Source organism: Pleurodeles waltl, chromosome 2_1 (assembly GCF_031143425.1).
Source record: "Pleurodeles waltl isolate 20211129_DDA chromosome 2_1, aPleWal1.hap1.20221129, whole genome shotgun sequence".
NCBI classification, from domain to species: domain Eukaryota; kingdom Metazoa; phylum Chordata; class Amphibia; order Caudata; family Salamandridae; genus Pleurodeles; species Pleurodeles waltl.
Genome location: NC_090438.1, coordinates 705,712,333 through 705,732,822, shown reverse-complemented (window position 1 = coordinate 705,732,822; position 20,490 = coordinate 705,712,333). Strand labels below are relative to the sequence as shown.

At 45.3% G+C, this 20,490-nt stretch overlaps 1 protein-coding gene across 2 annotated transcripts in view; it reads left to right on the top strand.

Moving 5' to 3' along the window:
* Positions 1–20,490, top strand: part of PAK1IP1 (PAK1 interacting protein 1) — a 192,375-nt gene that overhangs the window by 69,130 nt on the left and 102,755 nt on the right. For both annotated transcript variants that reach the window (XM_069217022.1, XM_069217031.1), the window contains 2 exons: positions 15,282–15,427; positions 16,596–16,693. In XM_069217022.1, coding sequence (XP_069073123.1) covers positions 15,282–15,427; positions 16,596–16,693 — 244 coding nt within the window. The remainder of the gene's footprint in view (positions 1–15,281; positions 15,428–16,595; positions 16,694–20,490) is intronic.

Here is a 20,490-nt window from a genome sequence, read left to right as displayed (position 1 = left end):
CTTTTCAAGTTATTCACAAATAGCTATTTTAAAAGTGGACACTTAGTGCAATTTTCACAGTTCCTGGGGGAGGTAAGTTTTTGTTAGTTTTACCAGGTAAGTAAGACACTTACAGGGTTCAGTTCTTGGTCCAAGGTAGCCCACCGTTGGGGGTTCAGAGCAACCCCAAAGTTACCACACCAGCAGCTCAGGGCCGGTCAGGTGCAGAGTTCAAATTGGTGCCCAAAACGCATAGGCTTCAATGGAGAGAAGGGGGTGCCCCGGTTCCAGTCTGCCAGCAGGTAAGTACCCGCGTCTTCGGAGGGCAGACCAGGGGGGTTTTGTAGGGCACCGGGGGGGACACAAGCCCACACAGAAATTTCACCCTCAGCGGCGCGGGGGCGGCCGGGTGCAGTGTTAGAACAAGCGTCGGGTTCGCAATGGAAGTCAATGAGAGATCAAGGGATCTCTTCAGCGCTGCAAGCAGGCAAGGGGGGGGGCTTCCTCGGGGAAACCTCCACTTGGGCAAGGGAGAGGGACTCCTGGGGGTCACTTCTGCAGTGAAAGTCCGGTCCTTCAGGTCCTGGGGGCTGCGGGTGCAGGGTCTTTTCCAGGCGTCGGGACTTAGGTTTCAGAGAGTCGCGGTCAGGGGAAGCCTCGGGATTCCCTCCGCAGACAGCGCTGTGGGGGCTCAGGGGGGACAGGTTTTGGTACTCACAGTCATAGAGTAGTCCGGGGGTCCTCCCTGAGGTGTTGGTTCTCCACCAGCCGAGTCGGGGTCGCCGGGTGCAGTGTTGCAAGTCTCACGCTTCTTGCGGGGAGATTGCAGGGTTCTTTAAAGCTGCTCCTTTGGATAAAGTTGCAGTCTTTTTGGAGCAGGTCCGCTGTCCTCGGGAGTTTCTTGTCGTCGTCGAAGCAGGGCAGTCCTCAGAGGATTCAGAGGTCGCTGGTCCCTTTGGAAGGCGTCGCTGGAGCAGAGTTCTTTGGAAGGCAGGAGACAGGCCGGTGAGTTTCTGGAGCCAAGGCAGTTGTTGTCTTCTGGTCTTCCTCTGCAGGGGTTTTCAGCTGGGCAGTCCTTCTTCTTGTTGTTGCAGGAATCTAATTTTCTAGGGTTCAGGGTAGCCCTTAAATACTGAATTTAAGGGCGTGTTTAGGTCTGGGGGGTTAGTAGCCAATGGCTACTAGCCCTGAGGGTGAGTACACCCTCTTTGTGCCTCCTCCCAAGGGGAGGGGGTCACAACCCTAATCCTATTGGGGGAATCCTCCATCTGCAAGATGGAGGATTTCTAAAAGTTAGAGTCACCTCAGCTCAGGACACCTTAGGGGCTGTCCTGACTGGCCAGTGACTCCTCCTTGTTGCTTTCTTTGTTTCCTCCAGCCTTGCCGCCCAAAGTGGGGGCCGTGGCCGGAGGGGGCGGGCAACTCCACTAAGCTGGAGTGCCCTGCTGTGCTGTGACAAAGGGGTGAGCCTTTGAGGCTCACCGCCAGGTGTTACAGCTCCTGCCTGGGGGAGGTGTTAGCATCTCCACCCAGTGCAGGCTTTGTTACTGGCCTCAGAGTGACAAAGGCACTCTCCCCATGGGGCCAGCAACATGTCTCTAGTGTGGCAGGCTGCTGGAACCAGTCAGCCTACACAGATAGTCGGTTAAGTTTCAGGGGGCACCTCTAAGGTGCCCTCTGTGGTGTATTTTACAATAAAATGTACACTGGCATCAGTGTGCATTTATTGTGCTGAGAAGTTTGATACCAAACTTCCCAGTTTTCAGTGTAGCCATTATGGTGCTGTGGAGTTCGTGTTTGACAGACTCCCAGACCATATACTCTTATGGCTACCCTGCACTTACAATGTCTAAGGTTTTGCTTAGACACTGTAGGGGCACAGTGCTCATGCACTGGTACCCTCACCTATGGTATAGTGCACCCTGCCTTAGGGCTGTAAGGCCTGCTAGAGGGGTGTCTTACCTATACTGCATAGGCAGTGAGAGGCTGGCATGGCACCCTGAGGGGAGTGCCATGTCGACTTACTCATTTTGTTCTCACTAGCACACACAAGCTGGTGAGCAGTGTGTCTGTGCTGGGTGAGGGGTCTCTAGGGTGGCATAATACATGCTGCAGCCCTTAGAGACCTTCCCCGGCATCAGGGCCCTTGGTACCAGAGGTACCAGTTACAAGGGACTTATCTGGGTGCCAGGGTGTGCCAATTGTGGAATCAATGGTACATTTTAGGTGAAAGAACACTGGTGCTGGGGCCTGATTAGCAGGGTCCCAGCACACTTCTCAGTCAAGTCAGCATCAGTATCAGGCAAAAAGTGGGGTGTAACTGCAACAGGGAGCCATTTCTTTACACCCCTCATGGTGGCCCACCACGCTAGGCCCTGCACCCACCCCGCCAACCACGCACGCAACCTCAGCATCATCCTAGACTCCTCCCTCTCGATGACCCAACAAATCAACGCTCTCACCTCCTCATGCTTCAACACACTCCGTATACTGAAAAACATTCAAATGGATCCCCACAGAGACCAGAAAAACTGTCACTCACGCACACATCAGCAGCAGGCTTGATTACGGAAACGCCCTCTACGCCGGCACCACTCTAAAACTCAAGCGCAAACTACACGCATCTAGAACTCAGCAGCACGACTCATCCTCGACCTCCGCCGACACGAACACATCTCTCCACACCTCAAATCCCTCCACTGGCTCCCCATTGACAAGATCCTGATCCTCATCCTCGCACACAAATCACTCCACAACACAGGCCCTGCCTACCTCAACGAGAGTCACCTTCCACACCCCCACACGAAACGTCCGCTCAGCTGACCTCTCTCTCGCCTCTGTCCCCCGCATCAAACACACCACCACCGGGGGCAGATCCTTCTCCTACCTTGCACCCAAAACCTGGAACGCCCTCACAACCCACCTTCGCAAGACCCAAAACCTACTTCTTTTCAGGAAGGGCCTCAAAAGCTGGCTTTTCGAACAGTGAACCTCCCAGCCCCTTTCCCTCCCCCCAGCCCCCCCCAAAGCGCCTTGAGTCCCTCACAGGTGAGTAGCACACTTTATAAATCTCTTTGGTATATATAGATCTACCTATATATATATCTATGTACATAGATATATCTATAGATATATCCATGTACATAGATATATCTATCTACATAGATATATAAATATAGATCTATATATAGATCTATTTTTTTTAGTTGTTGTATGGTTTCCTTGGGGGCCAAAATGGCCCCCAGGGAAACCCTACAACATCTAAAAAAAAAAATTGCCCCCACAGGGGGTCACCCTGCCCACGGGCGACCCCCTGTCATTTTATTTATTTTTTATTTTTATTTTTTTGGAAAAAAAACAATCCCCTGGGGGGGGGGGGGTGCGATCGCCTCCCCCCCCCCCACCCCCCAGGGGGCACCTACCTTTTTTTTTTAAATTCCGAGGGGGCCGCCCCCCCAAAGTGAAATCCCTGGCATCTAGTGGTGTTTCCTGGCCCCCGATCGCAGCTGTGCTGCGATCGGGGGCCAGGAAACACTTTGAGAAGGCCTCGTAAGAAAGGGGAGACTCTCCCCTTTCTTACAAGGCCTTTTCAAAGTGTTTCCTGGCCCCCCGATCGCAGCTGTGCTGCGATCGGGGGGCCAGGAAACCTGAAAGTGTTTCCTGGCCCCCGATCGCAGCACAGCTGCGACCGGGGGCCAGGAAACACTTTCAGGAAGGCCTCGTAAGAAAGGGGAGACACTCCCCTTTCTTACGAGGCCTTCCCGAACGTGGGAAAGGCCGTTTTCCCCATCAAAGCAGGAAGCGACCGCAAGGCTGCTTCCTGCTTTGATGGGGAAAACACCTTTGCAACGTCAGCGCGCTTGCGGCGCGCTGACGTCACAAAGGGGCGGGTGGGGGGGCGGGGGGAGACACGGAAGCTTCTGTGTCTCCCGGGGGGGGTTTAAAAAAATAAATAAATCCTCGGGTGCGACGCAGCCGAGGATTTATTGATACCCTTCCTGGTGTCGGCCACTGGTCGTGACCCGCACCAGGGAGGGTGTGTGGGTGTCGGCCAGTGGCCGACGCCCGCAACGAAGAGGTTAAAAAAAAATAATAATAATAATAAATAAAACAAGGTCTCCTAGTTTCTTTTCATAATGTTTGCTGTGGGAGTATGTCATCTGCACTTACGACTCGGCTATGTTATGGAGCATAAATGACATCGTTCGCATAATAAATCAACACGATTTAAAAGAAAATATTTTTTAAAAAACCAAGACATGTTGTTTAATCGCTTAGGAACTCCATTCAAGTCGATGAAGGAAAAGCTGATGAAATTGTGTAAAAGTGTCTATAATTACTAATTAAAAAGTAAAATAAAATTATAGCAAACACAAAGCACAGCCCACAAAGTCACATTTTCGCAGATGTCACCTAAGGAACCATGGGTCAGTTGAGCTATTGGCTAGAAAGTACGTGTGGGAAAACAGGGCTGGTTGCAGAGGCCCCCTAACTTTTTGCCCCCATTTTTCACTTTTTGCTTGTGTTTTCCTGACTCTGATGGTGCCCTGGGTACTGCTAACCAGTCCCAGGGCCTGTGCTCTGTGTAAAATCAGTATGCAAATTAGGCTAATTATAATTGGCTAAGTCAACCTACTTATAAGTCCCTAGAAATGGTAGGGCATGTAGGTTTAGGGACCCCAGAAGAGGTAGTGCACTGCTGAGGTGCCCAGTGTAATGTTAAAGGTAGGCCTGCCTTGCTGGCTGCTTTTAAATTAGTTACATGCAAATTCGACTTTGGAATTAAAAGTAGTTCCAAAGTCTTAAACTACCTTATTTTTACATATAAGTCACCCCTAAGGTGTGCCCTATGTACCCCTAGGGCTGGGTGCCATATAACTATAAGCAGGGACCTTATAAAAATAGTTTTATAAGCCCTGGTGAGGTAAAACAGCCAAATTAATTTTTCCCTCATTGTAGTGAATGGCCTCCATAGGCAAGATTGGGGGGACTTTATTTTAATTTTAAAAGTCCCCGTAAGTAACAGATTCATCAAGTTTGGTATCAAATTGTAAGGAAATGCCTCCTTGGCATGGTTGCCCCCTGACTTTTTGCCTTTGCTGATGCTATGTTTACAATTGAAAGTGTGCTGAGGCCTGCTAACCAGGCCCCAGCACCAGTGTTCTTTCCCTAACCTGTACTTTTGTATCCACAATTGGCAGACCCTGGCATCCAGATAAGTCCCTTGTAACTGGTACTTCTAGTACCAAGGGCCCTAATGCCAAGGAAGGTCTCTAAGGGCTGCAGCATGTCTTATGCCACCCTGGAGACCTCTCACTCAGCAGAGACACACTGCTTGCCAGCTTGTGTGTGCTAGTGAGGACAAAACGAGTAAGTCGACATGGCACTCCCCTCAGGGTGCCATGCCAGCCTCTCACTGCCTATGCAGTATAGGTAAGACACCCCTCTAGCAGGCCTTACAGCCCTAAGGCAGGGTGCACTATACCATAGGTGAGGGTACCAGTGCATGAGCATGGTACCCCTACAGTGTCTAAACAAAACCTTAGACATTGTAAGTGCAGGGTAGCCATAAGAGTATATGGTCTGGGAGTTTGTCAAACACGAACTCCACAGCACCATAATGGCTACACTGAAAACTGGGAAGTTTGGTATCAAACTTCTCAGCACAATAAATGCACACTGATGCCAGTGTACATTTTATTGAGAAATACACCACAGAGGGCACCTTAGAGGTGCCCCCTGAAACTTAACCGACTATCTGTGTAGGCTGACTAGTTTTAGCAGCCTGCCACAAACCGAGACATGTTGCTGGCCCCATGGGGAGAGTGCCTTTGTCACTCTGAGGCCAGTAACAAAGCCTGCACTGGGTGGAGATGCTAACACCTCTCCCAGGCAGGAATTGTCACACCTGGCGGTGAGCCTCAAAGGCTCACCTCCTTTGTGCCAACCCAGCAGGACACTCCAGCTAGTGGAGTTGCCCGCCCCCCTCCGGCCAGGCCCCACTTTTGGCGGCAAGGCCGGAGAAAATAATGAGAAAAACAAGGAGGAGTCACTGGCCAGTCAGGACAGCCCCTAAGGTGTCCTGAGCTGAAGTGACTCTAACTTTTAGAAATCCTCCATCTTGCAGATGGAGGATTCCCCCAATAGGGTTAGGATTGTGACCCCCTCCCCTTGGGAGGAGGCACAAAGAGGGTGTACCCACCCTCAGGGCTAGTAGCCATTGGCTACTAACCCCCCAGACCTAAACACGCCCTTAAATTTAGTATTTAAGGGCTACCCTGAACCCTAGAAAATTAGATTCCTGCAACTACAAGAAGAAGGACTGCCTAGCTGAAAACCCCTGCAGAGGAAGACCAGAAGACGACAACTGCCTTGGCTCCAGAAACTCACCGGCCTGTCTCCTGCCTTCCAAAGATCCTGCTCCAGCGACGCCTTCCAAAGGGACCAGCGACCTCGACATCCTCTGAGGACTGCCCCTGCTTCGAAAAGACAAGAAACTCCCGAGGACAGCGGACCTGCTCCAAGAAAAGCTGCAACTTTGTTTCCAGCAGCTTTAAAGAACCCTGCAAGCTCCCCGCAAGAAGCGTGAGACTTGCAACACTGCACCCGGCGACCCCGACTCGGCTGGTGGCGATCCAACACCTCAGGAGGGACCACAGGACTACTCTAAGACCGTGAGTACAAAAACCTGTCCCCCCTGAGCCCCCACAGCGCCGCCTGCAGAGGGAATCCCGAGGCTTCCCCTGACCGCGACTCTTTGAATCCTAAGTCCCGACACCTGGGAGAGACCCTGCACCCGCAGCCCCCAGGACCTGAAGGACCGGACTTTCACTGGAGGAGTGACCCCCAGGAGTCCCTCTCCCTTGACCAAGTGGAGGTTTCCCCGAGGAATCCCCCCCTTGCCTGCCTGCAGCGCTGAAGAGATCCCTAGATCTCCCATTGACTTCCATTACAAACCCGACGCTTGTTTCTACACTGCACCCGGCCGCCCCCGCGCTGCTGAGGGTGAAATTTCTGTGTGGGCTTGTGTCCCCCCCGGTGCCCTACAAAACCCCCCTGGTCTGCCCTCCGAAGACGCGGGTACTTACCTGCAAGCAGACCGGAACCGGGGCACCCCCTTCTCTCCATTCTAGCCTATGTGTTTTGGGCACCACTTTGAACTCTGCACCTGACCGGCCCTGAGCTGCTGGTGTGGTGACTTTGGGGTTGCTCTGAACCCCCAACGGTGGGCTACCTTGGACCAAGAACTGAACCCTGTAAGTGTCTTACTTACCTGGTTAACCTAACAAATACTTACCTCCCCTAGGAACTGTGAAAATTGCACTAAGTGTCCACTTTTAAAACAGCTATTTGTGAATAACTTGAAAAGTATACATGCAATTTTGATGATTTGAAGTTCCTAAAGTACTTACCTGCAATACCTTTCGAATGAGATATTACATGTAGAATTTGAACCTGTGGTTCTTAAAATAAACTAAGAAAAGATATTTTTCTATATAAAAACCTATTGGCTGGATTTGTCTCTGAGTGTGTGTACCTCATTTATTGTCTATGTGTATGTACAACAAATGCTTCACACTACTCCTTGGATAAGCCTACTGCTCGACCACACTACCACAAAATAGAGCATTAGTATTATCTATTTTTACCACTATTTTACCTCTAAGGGGAACCCTTGGACTCTGTGCATGCTATTCCTTACTTTGAAATAGCACATACAGAGCCAACTTCCTACACAAATTAATTGTTATAATAAATCCCATAACTTCCAGTTGTGGGATTTAATCTAACTTGTTCAGGTAAAGAGTTTTAAACTTTACCTGAAAAGATGCCAACTTCAGCCCTCAAGTGTTTTTGCTGCTTTGCTCTGATTGGCCAGCATCTGGCAGCCTGACCAGGCTGCCTTGATGAGGTGTAAAGTGCCTGGCTCAATACAAAGAGATGTGCCTGGGAGAGGATATCTTCCCTCAGCAGATGGAGAAGCAGGAAGTGGGGAGGGCTGCCAAACTGGTCTTCAAAGGCAGGGAAGGACATTTGGAACAGCTCAGCAACTCCCTCACATCCTGCAAACCCAGAGAATTTGGTGCCCCCTTGATAAGATTAGGAGAGGGTAGGGGAGGGGTGTGTTTAGGATTTTTAGCCACACCAGTGGGTGGGCTCAGCCAAATGTAACCTCCAAAAATCACTTTTAGCCATGATGGATTTTTGAGGAATGTTGCTTCCTGGGGTTGATTTTTGCCACACTTCCCAGGAAGTGGTCATTACAGGGAAAAGGACCCTGCCCCTGATAGGAGAACCAGGATCCCCCTGTTTTTCACCCAGGAGCAAGGATAAAACTTGCAGACCTGCACCCACACCTCAGTTCCCTACCAGATCTCTACCAGGAAGAACTACAGAAGAAGGACTGCCCTGCTGGACTTCTGCCCTGCACCTGGACACTGCACTCTGGAGGACTGCACCAGCTGCACACTTGGACGTCACCACAAGAAGGACTTTGCCTGGCTTCAACTGGTTCAAGGAGGGACTCCCTGTTTGCTACAGGTGAAAAATTGCTAACCAGAGTCCCCTGCACCAACTCCTGAAGAAACCAACCAGCTGACCACTGTCCAGTGGCCAAAAAGGAGATTGCGCCAGGTGCATTCTGGGAGTTGTAGTCCTCACCCTCAAGGAGCATCTCAGAGCTTCTGGAACCTCAGGGTGGACTGTGGACCTCAAAAGAACTTTAAAAGAAGATCTAGAAGTTTTGAGAACTTTTGGGGAAAAGCTCCATAGAGGGACCGACCAGCCGCGGCAACTCTAGCTGGCTCGCCTCAACCGCGACCCAGCCTGACTTGCAGGTTTAGCCCGGTGAAGAAAATCTCTAAAAAAGAGACTAAGTCTGAACGTAGGAAGTTGACCGGGACCTTTGCTCCAAAGATGTCAGATCAAGATTCAGGTTTGCCCCCGGTCGAAGGATTTTCACCTCGAAAAAACGACTACGTCCGAAGGTAAAAATCTCCACCGAGGGCTCCCGCAACGCGTATCTGAGGAAGAGTTCCAGGAGGTCGGATTGGACTCGCAGGTTCGTCCCGCTAAAGAAAATCTCCAGAAAAACGACTAAGTCCTAAGGTAAACTTTTGATCGAGGCCTCCCGCGGGCTGTAATCGAGCCTGACTCCATCGCGGTCGGCCTGAAACTTTGACTTTGCCCCCGTTGAGGTGCGACCAGATTGGTGCTTTTTGTTTCTATGCACTAGAAAGCAATAATTCTTTACAAATTCATATCTCCGGTTCCCCTAATCCGATTCCATTCGTTTTGGTGTCATTTTAAAGCTAAAAATATTTCCTATTTTTATAAATTGTTTTTAGATTTTTAAACTGTTTCCTGTGCTTTATTTAATCACTGTTTTGTGATAATTGAATGCTTTGCTTTGTCTCCTAAGTTAAGCCTTGTCGCTCGTTGCCAAGCTACCAAGGTTTGAGCTAGATTTGATTTACTGAGACCTAACTGGACCTAAGTGGAGGTTAGTGGCCTTTTGCTAAGTGTAGGTACTTACCTGCCCTTACCAATAACCCATTTTCCAACAGTACATTTCAACCAGTTCAGAGTTATTTAACAAGCATTTTTGCCTCAGTTAGCAGAGCAGTCTGACTTAATTTTTTGGTCCAATAAAGGAGATAAGAAATGCCTTGTGTGCGATTTTGTGAGTCCTGTCAGGGAACGGCGCTGGAGAGAGGGAGAAACTCTGAGATGCGAGGGTTTGTGGTATTTGTTAAATTTAATAAGCTTATTTTAGGAGCCATTAAGTAAAACAAACTTATTTTAGGAGCTTACAAAGACAGCACTGGAATAAAGCCAAAACAAATGTCAGCATCATGGGAGGAACGGAATGCTGCAATAAAACTGCAGGCAGCTACCAGCCTAAAACATGCACACAGTGAAAGGAAACCACCAAAGAAATGGGGGGAAAAAAGTCAGTCACAGCAACAGATAGAGAAAACAAAGTGGAACTATACAGTAATAGGTCACTGCTCTGAAACATAAAGTGGGAGAAAAAGGCAGAACTGACCAATAGTGAGAACTAATTTTTAAAGGTCACAGCAACGGACCAATATAATTGCTTTAACTCACAGTATAAGTATACTTAAATATACACCATGTCGAATGCTAACACTCGACCTAAAAATGGAGGTTGACTGAAACGCTGCATTTAAATGTACCAGCTGCAGCTGTCTATGCATAAAATGTGTTCTCAAGCATTATCTATATAGATGTAAGTGGAGTAAAGTTATGTTTCCAGCTCATATTTCATATTTTGCAAATGTTTCTGTACATTAACAGCTGACTAACAGTAGCGTCAATGGTACCAGCCATGCACAAAAGTGTGCCAGCAGCCTGTTGCACTGTATGCTCCTAAGTATGCTACTTTTTTCTGGGTATAACTGGGGAACATTTCTATTTCATAATTCTGTATCAAATTCAAACTGACATATTTATAACAGATGCATCAAAGTGTCATATATGTCAATTTAAATATCTTGTGGGTTTCAGTTTTAAAGCAGAGCACAAACAGCTAATGGTGAATTTACAGGCTCCGACTGCACTGGATGTTTAACCAGATCCCATAAAAAGAGGAACGCAATGAATTTACTTAATTAATCCGTGGCCTCAATTTATGCAGTTTGGACAACTTGCTCCAGAAGCACAAAACAATGGATGGTCCTCTTCCTCACTGGTAAATTTGAAATCTGTGTACATTTCCCTGCTTTCCATGTCATTTGGGAATGTAGTTGCGCTAAGCAGGAATTTGAGGACTGGATTTGCCGAGAACACTTGTTATTGCATGGACAAGGTTGAGCATATCATCATGTGAAGCAGTACCTCTCCAGTGTAGGCTATAGGAGCTGAGCAGCATGTTGCTGATGCAGGACTTGCTAGACCTCACAGGCAGTAGTAGACTGAGCAGTGGGACTCAGGGGTGTGGAATTTATTAAAATATCTACTTGTCCAGGGGACAGGTTGATTCTCAAATCTACTTGTCCTGTAAAAAGATCTACTTGTCCCTCTGGTGCCATGTAGTGTGACGACAAATTATGGCAGCAATTTCATTATGTAAGAGGTCTGATAATAGCCTCTCTGATTATGCCAGGGCTACTACCATAGTAGGGCTTGAATACTTGCAGTTTCAATCCCTACTGTAGCAATTTCCTTATTTTGCCACCTTTCTGCAGATCTGCATACTGGTGCTCGAGGAAGCAGTAAGCAATAGTTCCAGGGCTGGAATGCCTTTGAGTCTGCAAACCTACTAACCTGCATGTTTTAAAGATTTTCACCAGCTTCTCTCTAATATTTTCCCATAATAAGAAAGGTTGGAAATTTACTCCTGACAATGGCAGAATTAGAACTTCTTCCAGGGTTGGGAAGAAAGTGGCTGGAAGGAAAATGAACTTGCAAATGCTCAATAGATTTTCACATGATCAAATCTACACATGCGTATTTACCCATGCTAAAATACAGTTCACAAATATTTTATTGGGGTACGATTTCCTGGTATACTTCTCTTGAAAGACACTAGTTCAAAGACATATACCATGGGTGCACTTTTGTGACTTTCTTCAAGAGTTTGGGGCCACATGTAGGTAGGTTCAGATTTGCAACTCGCAATTTGCGAGTCGCAAATCCGAATGTAGGATGGTGTCCCTGACACCATCTGTGATTCGCAAGGAGGTTGCAAATGCCCACCTCATGAATAATCATGAGGTGGGTTGCAATTTGCGACCCCCTTGCGAATGGCGACCCTCACAGGGATGGTGGCCTGCTGGAGACAGCAGACCACCATGTCTGTGACTGCTTTTCAACAAAGCAGTTTTTTTTTGTAATGCAGCCCGTTTTCCTCAAAGGAAAACGAGATGCATTACAAATACGAAAAATGAAATGTTTCGTTTCATTTTTTCAGAGCAGGCAGTGGTCCACGGGATCACTGCCTGCTCTGAAAATTTTTTACAGTGACATTCACAACGGGGAAGGGGTCCCATGGGGCCCCCTTCCCTTTTGCAAATGGGTTAGAACCCATTTGAAATGGGTGCAAACTGCGATTGGTTTGCGCCCGCGGTCACAAAACAATCCTACATTCGCTGTTTGCGACATGCAAAAAGCTACCTACATGTGGGTCTTGGTCCCTAATTAGGTCTGGTGTTAACAAAGACATTTTGTTTTTATTAAACTTCTATTTCTCTCTCTATCGGCTGGCTTTACTGTGAGTGATCACATTCTGCTCTTCCACAAGGAGCATATTGGCACACAAAGTAGTTTTGTTCTGTATCAGGAACTACAGCGGCAATCAGTGATGTAACGAAACTGGAGGGTGCCCCTTTGCAAAGAACATGGAGGAGCCCCCTCTTCAGACTCACTCAGGGCAGGTGCTGTGCTGAAGGGGTCCCCTGGAGGGCGGCTGCGGGGCCTTTGTTATGCCACTGGTGGCAACGTGTGCTTTTAGATTTCAAAAACATTTGTGGGGGGGGGGGGGTTGCCAGTGTTTGTTACAATGTTGAGGGCCTGGTGGCTCCCACAACAATAAAGTGTTACAAAAGCCATGTCAAAACAAGACACACATTGATGAAACTAAAAGACTTATAAAAATATGTCGGATCAGTTGACTTTTTTTCAGTGTTTGTTTATTTTCATGCTTCCCATAATCGTGTTGAAAATGGTTACACTGATTTTCCAGTAGAAATATTTTTGGGGAATACTAGCATGCATCAACACATTTTACTAAATGACTCTTCAAAGAAATAGCACCTAAAAATTCCTGGTAGCGAAACTTTTTCCCTACATGCATTTTTTCTGAACATTTTATTTTAAAAGCAAAGACTATTCTCTCTCTTGCTTACAAGCTTCTGCAAACATTTGCATCTAATCAGAGAGCATTCTGGGAGCATTACACTTAGCCTCATAGCCTAAACTTTTCAAACATGTGTGTACACGTTTTTTTTTTTTTTTTTACTGGAACCAACGTCAGTAGTGAAGTGTGACCTTAAAACATTTATTTACAGCACTCACCCTAATAATGAAGGCTTTCAAATAATGAACCATAAATACAAGTTCGAACAGCATTATGTTTTGGAAACACATTAGCTCAACTGCAGAGAGTTCCACTCTTTGTAAACTGGCAGCCAAAGGGTTTGTGCTTCAGAGTGTTGGGCCTACTTGTCAAGGACAAAGTAAACATGAAAACTTGTTGCCCTTGACCCCAAACAAGATGTCCTGGGCATCGGGCGATAGGAATTCCACATCCCTGGGGACTCCTGGAGTCTTCTACCAGGATTGAGCAGGTATAGTACCATTTCATTCCTCTAGGGCATTTTGCAGGGCTTTACATAAAAAGACCTTCTAAAACTTTGGCTAAGCAGGACTGTCTAGCTTTTTTTGGATAAACCTGTGGTAAGGCAGAGTTGGGTAGAGGGCCCCCCAAGCAACATTGCCAATGCTTGCAGGGCAGAGCGAGCCAAGGGAGCTACAGCATGTTGACAATATTCCAATGTAGTGTTTTTCCTGGCACTAGTTCTCAGTCTTTGTAGGACAAACTGTACATTGTGTATGAGCTCAGGTAAATGCTGTATTATTCGCTCACCATTTGCCCAATTTGGAACTCTCATCCACATTTTTGGTTTGACTTGTTTCTGCCAGTAAATAATCTCATACGCATATGTAGGATTAACAAAATTAATATTGAGTTTGAAATTTATAAAACCTTGCAAACAAACTCTAAAATTAGTTGGGGTTGTCCTATACAGATCAGGTCGAGGTTAAAAATATTTTCTGACATATTGTAGTAGAAAGATGGTGCAAGTGAGAAAGTAATTTATTCGTTTTGAAATACAAGTTTAATAAGTGGGTATTGGATGCGTATGTGACATCCAAAATTCATTGATGTGTTAACATATACTGGTGTCTTTACATTTAGTGAATGTAAACAATGTAGATCATGCACTGAACTTTTTGCCCATATGGCTGTTGTCTCTTGTTGAGGAAATGTAATTCTAGTATTTTAAATAGACTTTAACAGTGATGAAGACAGTGACAAGAACCTTTTATTTTGTGGACTACTTTATTGTGATTCGTGGAGAAATAAAATATTGTATGGTAAATTTTGAATGCCTAGATCTTCTCAAGTAAAATGCATTTGAAGCTGGTTATTAAAGTGCATGCATGCCTCAGGCACTACTTTGAAATAGTTCTACTGATTTGATTTATGCTGGACCAATACTGCTTTTAAAAATGACAGTTTGTTTTTTAAACTGTGATTGGTCACTATGCATTTGAATTATTGAATTAACTTTTTAAATTAGTTTTATCCTTGGCACTAAAAACAGCATTAAACTGTGCAAAATAACAGAAAAGCGCAAAACGTTATGAACATGATCACAACATCAAGTAGAAGATTGAACTGAAAATAACGCAGACTGACGAGATTCAGAAAAGTCCAGCAAACACATTTGAAGACTATTCATTTATTTGTTTTGAACCATAGAGGGAGCACAGAGGGGCAGATGCCTTTGAATGAGGCCTTTCCCTGCTAAATGTAAATTATCAATGGTTTGAGAGTCAGGAAGTAAGTCACCCAAAACAGATGAAGCAACACATTTTGTACATTTAAATGTAAAGGAGAGATAATGAAATTGAAAACAATACATAATTGGCGTTCAAGCAAGCTAGGAAAGAATCTATGTAAACAGAATAATAAAGAATATTTAGAAATGATAGCAAAACGTTTTGTGGAAGAACCAGATCAAAGAGAGCAACAGTAATCTAAATGTTATAGAACCAAAAACTGAATGAGTTTGCAGAAAAAGGATTAAGTTCCAGCTTGGTTTCATAGTGTACAATTGGAAATGGCAAGTATGTACAACCACAGAAATCTGTTTAAAAGGTATGTGAATTAAGTAATTCCTAAAATAAAGGCAAAAGAAGATGGGTTAATAAGAGACAGGGGGAAATAGGAGGCAAGAAGGAATCCGGTCCAGAGAAGAATAAGGATCAGTAGGATTTGTTTTAAAATGTGTAAAGTAAAATTCTAAACAAATGCATTGCATGTTTGTATGATAATGGCATTGAAAGGACAAACTAAATATGTACTGAATTACGGGTACAAATCATTAAGAAAAAATAAAATCCTCAGGACTCAAATTTAATATTTGCCAGCTTTGAAGTTTAAGGTAGGAGATGACAAGTAGGATAGTTTACTACATAGGTTAAAGATGCTAACGAGGACCGCAGTAAGCTATTGTTCTTCAGTCATTTGTGTTTTTATATTTTCTCTTCAGATGCGCACATTGTTCGATGGTCTCCGAAAGGCGATAAGTATATTGTGGTGGCTAATAACGTGGCAGATGTGTACAAACTAGAGACTGCTTCAGTCATTGGTTCCATCACAACCGAAAGGAGGATTTCTTCCATTCAGTTTGTAACGGTGCGTATGAGACCATTGCAGGACATTGCCATGGATATATTTTAAAGCATTTAATGGGGTTGTTAGAAGTTGAGCCAATACTATGTTAACTGTAAAGCATTCTATAATGAAGCCATTTCATTATCCGCACTATTCATAAACCCCAAAATAGGCTGGTATTCTACATCCCTTCCACTACTTAGCGAGATCTGTAAGTAGAAACCACTTCCTGTTACAGCCAGTTATTAAAATCGTATGTTTTCTTATTTCTGCTTTCTCCCTTATTGTACGAGTTACACCATCAAAACTCCTAGCTGTTTTGTATGTCTCTAAAGTTGATTCTTCCACTACTCGGTGAACCCTGAAACACCTACCCATTCCTCACAGATCTCGGCACTGGACACATTAATTTAATAAGCTCCCTTAACAATTTTAATGAATCCAATTATTGATTTAAGGCATATACTATCACTTTTGCCCTCTTCGATCTCCAAAGCATTTCTCATTTTGGTAGAGTTGTTGCATGGGAATACCCACACTGCTGGGACTTTGGGTCGCCCTGGAAAAGCCCTTGGTGTTTGTTGTTACCTTTTTTATGTGATTGTCCCTCCGTGCTGCACTGCTCTATTGCAGGTACACATATAAAAGATATTATGTTAAAGTTTCACATTGTTATAATTGAACTGTAATATGGAATGGTCGGCAGACGATTCCTTATTTACAATGCTTGCAAAGCATCTTGTTCAAAACAATTATCAAATAGCCATACCGCTGTAGCTTAATACCAGTCACTTTGAATGTTGTGTTGCTGTAGATATTGGCCTTCCAAACCTTCTAGTTTCAAATATGCAGTTCCTATATTGAGAACTAGAAACATATTCATCGCAGAGTACTTTTCTGGTGTCTTTTTGGTAAGGACAACCATTTTGTTGAAAGGATTAGTTTGTAGGAAAGTGTTGTACTGTAAGTAAAAGAACTCTAGTTTCCCCATGCTCTCTCTGAGACCCATTCTCCAATACTGTTTCCAATGAAATCATGCCTTCAAAATTGTTTCTGTCCTGTACAAACTCTTGTACAGTTGAGGAATCTTATGTTTAAAGAACACAAGAAGCAAATTGTAATTTTTATACAGTTGAAAATCTGATTGCAGTGGGATTCTGAATCTGTCTTTATTTTTATTTCTTCCTAGGATGGCATCTTTGCACTTGCTGGCGAAGAAGAAGTTGTTCGACTATATGATTGCAATTCTTTAGAGTCTTTGTGTGAATTTAAAGCTCATGAAAAGAGGTATATTTTGAGGGTTTCTTTGTTTTCTGTAACTTAACAAATTTCAGTTTTTTTTGTTCATCAGGGGAAAGAACCGTGGATGGAGTGCCAGTAATTTACTCTTTAATGTTTCTTAAATGTATAGATGATGTTTTAGGTTAAAGTTATTGAACATTCAGTAAAGATTTAGACACACTACTTGTCCACCTTTACATTAATAATCGTGGGCGAGTTCCTCAGCTTATTTGATGCCACTTATTTATTCCCTTCTGCCCATTTATCTAGGTTCCTTGTTTGAGTTGTAGAACAGTAATGTGCATACCAATGCCTTGACTGGGATGGGAGAGAATGTATGACTATGTAACATCTGCAGACTCTAAAGTGAATTTGATTAGCTGCCCCCGTTTTTATTAGCACAGCATAAAAACTAGGCAGCAGTGCAATTTGCAAAAATGGTTGTGAAGCAAGTTTGTATGGTGCACTGTCAGTACAGTTCTGTGGCACCAGTTAGACTTGAGCATATTTAGGCAGTCCTTAAGTAACATATTGCCTCTGACCTTGGAAAACAGGAGCCAAATAAGATTTGAAGCTCACTAAATTGCCTAGGACCTTCTCTGTAGGCCCTGATGTTTGAGGTTAACAGTTAAAGCTTATACTCGGAGAGGATGTGTGGTGTCGAATCTAGTTAAAGAAGCCCATGTATCGCACACACGAAATAATGTCCAGGCAAAGTCATCCTTTTAGAAATGGAAGCCTTTCATTACTGTTATTAGGCCAAGTTCAGTAGATTTTAATCACATTTGTGGCATTTAAGCTACTTCTGTAAAACATAGTAACTTACTCGTTAAATTACTGGTATTCAGGAGAGGTGGTGCACAAGAGGAGTGAGGAATTTATTTACAGTCATATTAGGAATGTAGCCAAGCACGCACACACATGCTCATTGACTACGAGATTAGGGTTGTACAAGTATCTTGCTGTTCCTGATGCTTTCTGCGAGTGCCTTTGTTTTATGTTGAACTGCCAGCTGCTGTTCAAGCTGCACAGTCATCAGATTCACAGTCAAGGCCGGACAATGTGGCAGGCGGCCTCTCATGTTGCTGTGTGCTCTTCTCTGTTGCTTGTGCTGTTTAAATGCAGGCGAAGATAAAACCTGGTTCCCGAAATCTGTTTACGACTATTGTGCCAGGCTTTGACATGATCCCAGAGGTTCTGCACAAATGCACCATATTTACTGGCACCTTAGGGTTGTCAGAATGTGGTTTTGGGCCATAGTTGAAGGCCCTGGTTAGATTCAGAGGTTCCCGGTGAGCGACAGACCACCAGATTACTCCGATGTGATCACACATGCTGGGCTTATACCAGGATGCGATATTGGGGGTGAGGTTTATGCACAGGAAGCAGGGGCCTCTGGCTAGTAAAGACGAGGAGCTGCAAAACTGGCACATATCCCAGGCCTGCAGTAGGGTTTCAGTCTCGAGCGTGCCTTTTAAATATTAAGCTCCTAGGGTTGGGCAGCGAAGGAAAGACTCTGGTCTGTTTATGCCCACTTCTAACCTCACTAGCTCATGCAGCCATCTACTCCAACTTTATTTTTAGGTCTCTCCTGAGACAGCACATGCGCTGTTGCTAGTAAGACACTTAGTAGTTTATAGTAGGTGAAGACCCTACTCACTGGTGGCTATCTTTTAATATTTTTTGTTATAGTTTCAGGAAAAAATATCCAAGGTGACAGTCCATTTGTGCCAGAGTGTGCAAAAGCAAGCAAACGTTTGCAAAGCCGATAGGTATCAGCCAACATACTAAAGTTGTAACCTATTCATAGGAAAATGCCCCTTTTTGTCATGGTCACCCCCACTTTTTGCCATTGGTACTGATGTTTTTCGACTGACATACACTGAGTCTGTGCTAACCCAAGCCCCAGCGCCAGTGCTGTTTCCCTAAAAACAAGGTTAAATGGTCTAATTGTGTACACCTGGACAACACTTTAGCACCCCTCTAAGTCCCAAGTTAAAGGTACCTCTGGTACCTAGGATATGGGTACTAAAGAGGGTCCCTTAGGAATGCAGCATTTATTATGCCACCCTAAGGGACCCCATACAAATTGCAGGCAGACTGCCAGCACATGCTACGTGACATGGTGTAAATCATGTGTGAAAACACAACATGGCACACTCACTGTGTATCATGCCCAGATCACTGCATATAATATATCTAAGTCCCCCCTACACAAGACCTTGACGCTCTAAGCCATTATATTAGATATGCAGATTTACCCTTGTGCTGTCCAATTCCATTGCTACCTGGTTCAAGTGAAGAGAGAAGCCATTTTAAGTATATGACACCAGGACAGGTGAGAAATTAGCTATGCAGCAGGCGTGTTACACTTCCAAGCTTGTCACACCCCTGAGGTGGGCTGCCTGATGTGCTCCACGGAAGAAAGGTTCCACCATCTTGTTTTGATGAAAATTAAGAACTCTGGGTGAGGAAAATGCCCACTCCCCACAGGAAGTGGTCATCTAGGGGGGTGTAGTCAACCAGGGGTAAGTAGCCCATTGGCGGCTACCCTGCACTCCCCTTAGCACCCCTAAATTCAGTATTTAGGTGCCCCCCTGACACCAGGAACTTGGATTCTTTTGCCAGAAGAAGAGCCAACCAGCGCAAGATCTGTGGACTAACTGTGGCCTGCCTGCTCCTGTCCCGACAATTGTAAAGACCCATCTAGTCCTGCAGCTGTGCATCCTCACAAAGAATCTGAGGCTTTCCAGCACTTTGCCAACCAGCCAGGATCTCTCTTGGAGTAGAAGGGCCACTTTCCTGCTCCAGGAGACACTAACTGCAACTGCCTAGCTCCCCATTTTGCTGACCATCATGTCCACCGAGGGAGAAACTCGCCAGGAAAAGGATCCCGATGGTCTAGGAGTGCAGCCCTTTTGACCCATCCAGGGTTCTTCAAAACACTGAGCCTGCCTGGAGGCTCCCTGCAAAACCTGGTGTACCGCCGCCAGTTGCAAGTACCAAGGCTTGTTTGTGCTCAGTCCGACCACCATCGCTGCCAAAACTTAGCTTCACTAAGTGGGACTTCGAGATAGGCCAACTCCAGGCCAGAAGTTGTCTTGCTGTGATTTCACCTCTACTATATGTACATCGAGAACCACAATAGCTTCAAACTCGCCAGACAAAAAAACATCAACAACCGAGCCGCCCCCCCCAACCCTATGTCACATTAAACACAGATGATGGATCTGTGGTCCTGAGACTCAAGAGCCGAGCCCCCCTTTGTGTTCTACCTGACCGGTTCCTCAGTACCCACTTGCAGCCTTTTTCGTACAGGTCCTTTTCCCATTGACTTTGATGTGTAGCTTTCAGAGCTACCACTGCTGGAAGCACCTCTGCACCCGAACACGCTAGAGCAGGTAAACCCGAGCTGTTGGTGCTTTCTTGGACCTTGGCCCTAACGTACATTAAGCCCAGAAGAACAGTCCTGTAAGTCGTTTTCAAGTGAGCCTATGCAATGTATGTTTCTCCCATAGGATAACATTACTGCATTCAGGGCTCATGCCTCAAATCTGACAGCTGTACGTTCTGTGTTTTTAAATATTGCTTACCCAAAAAAGTACTTACCTGATCTTAAGGATCTTGGTGTCTTAATATAAAAAAGTACGTTATTTTTTTTAAAAATTATTCTTGAGTTTCTTCTTGAGTGTGCGTCTCATTTATTGACTCTGTGTTCAACAAATTCTTAACACTACCCTCTTATAAGCCTAAACCACTCTCCCACACAACCTCAAAAAGAGCATTTGGGATTATTAATTTAA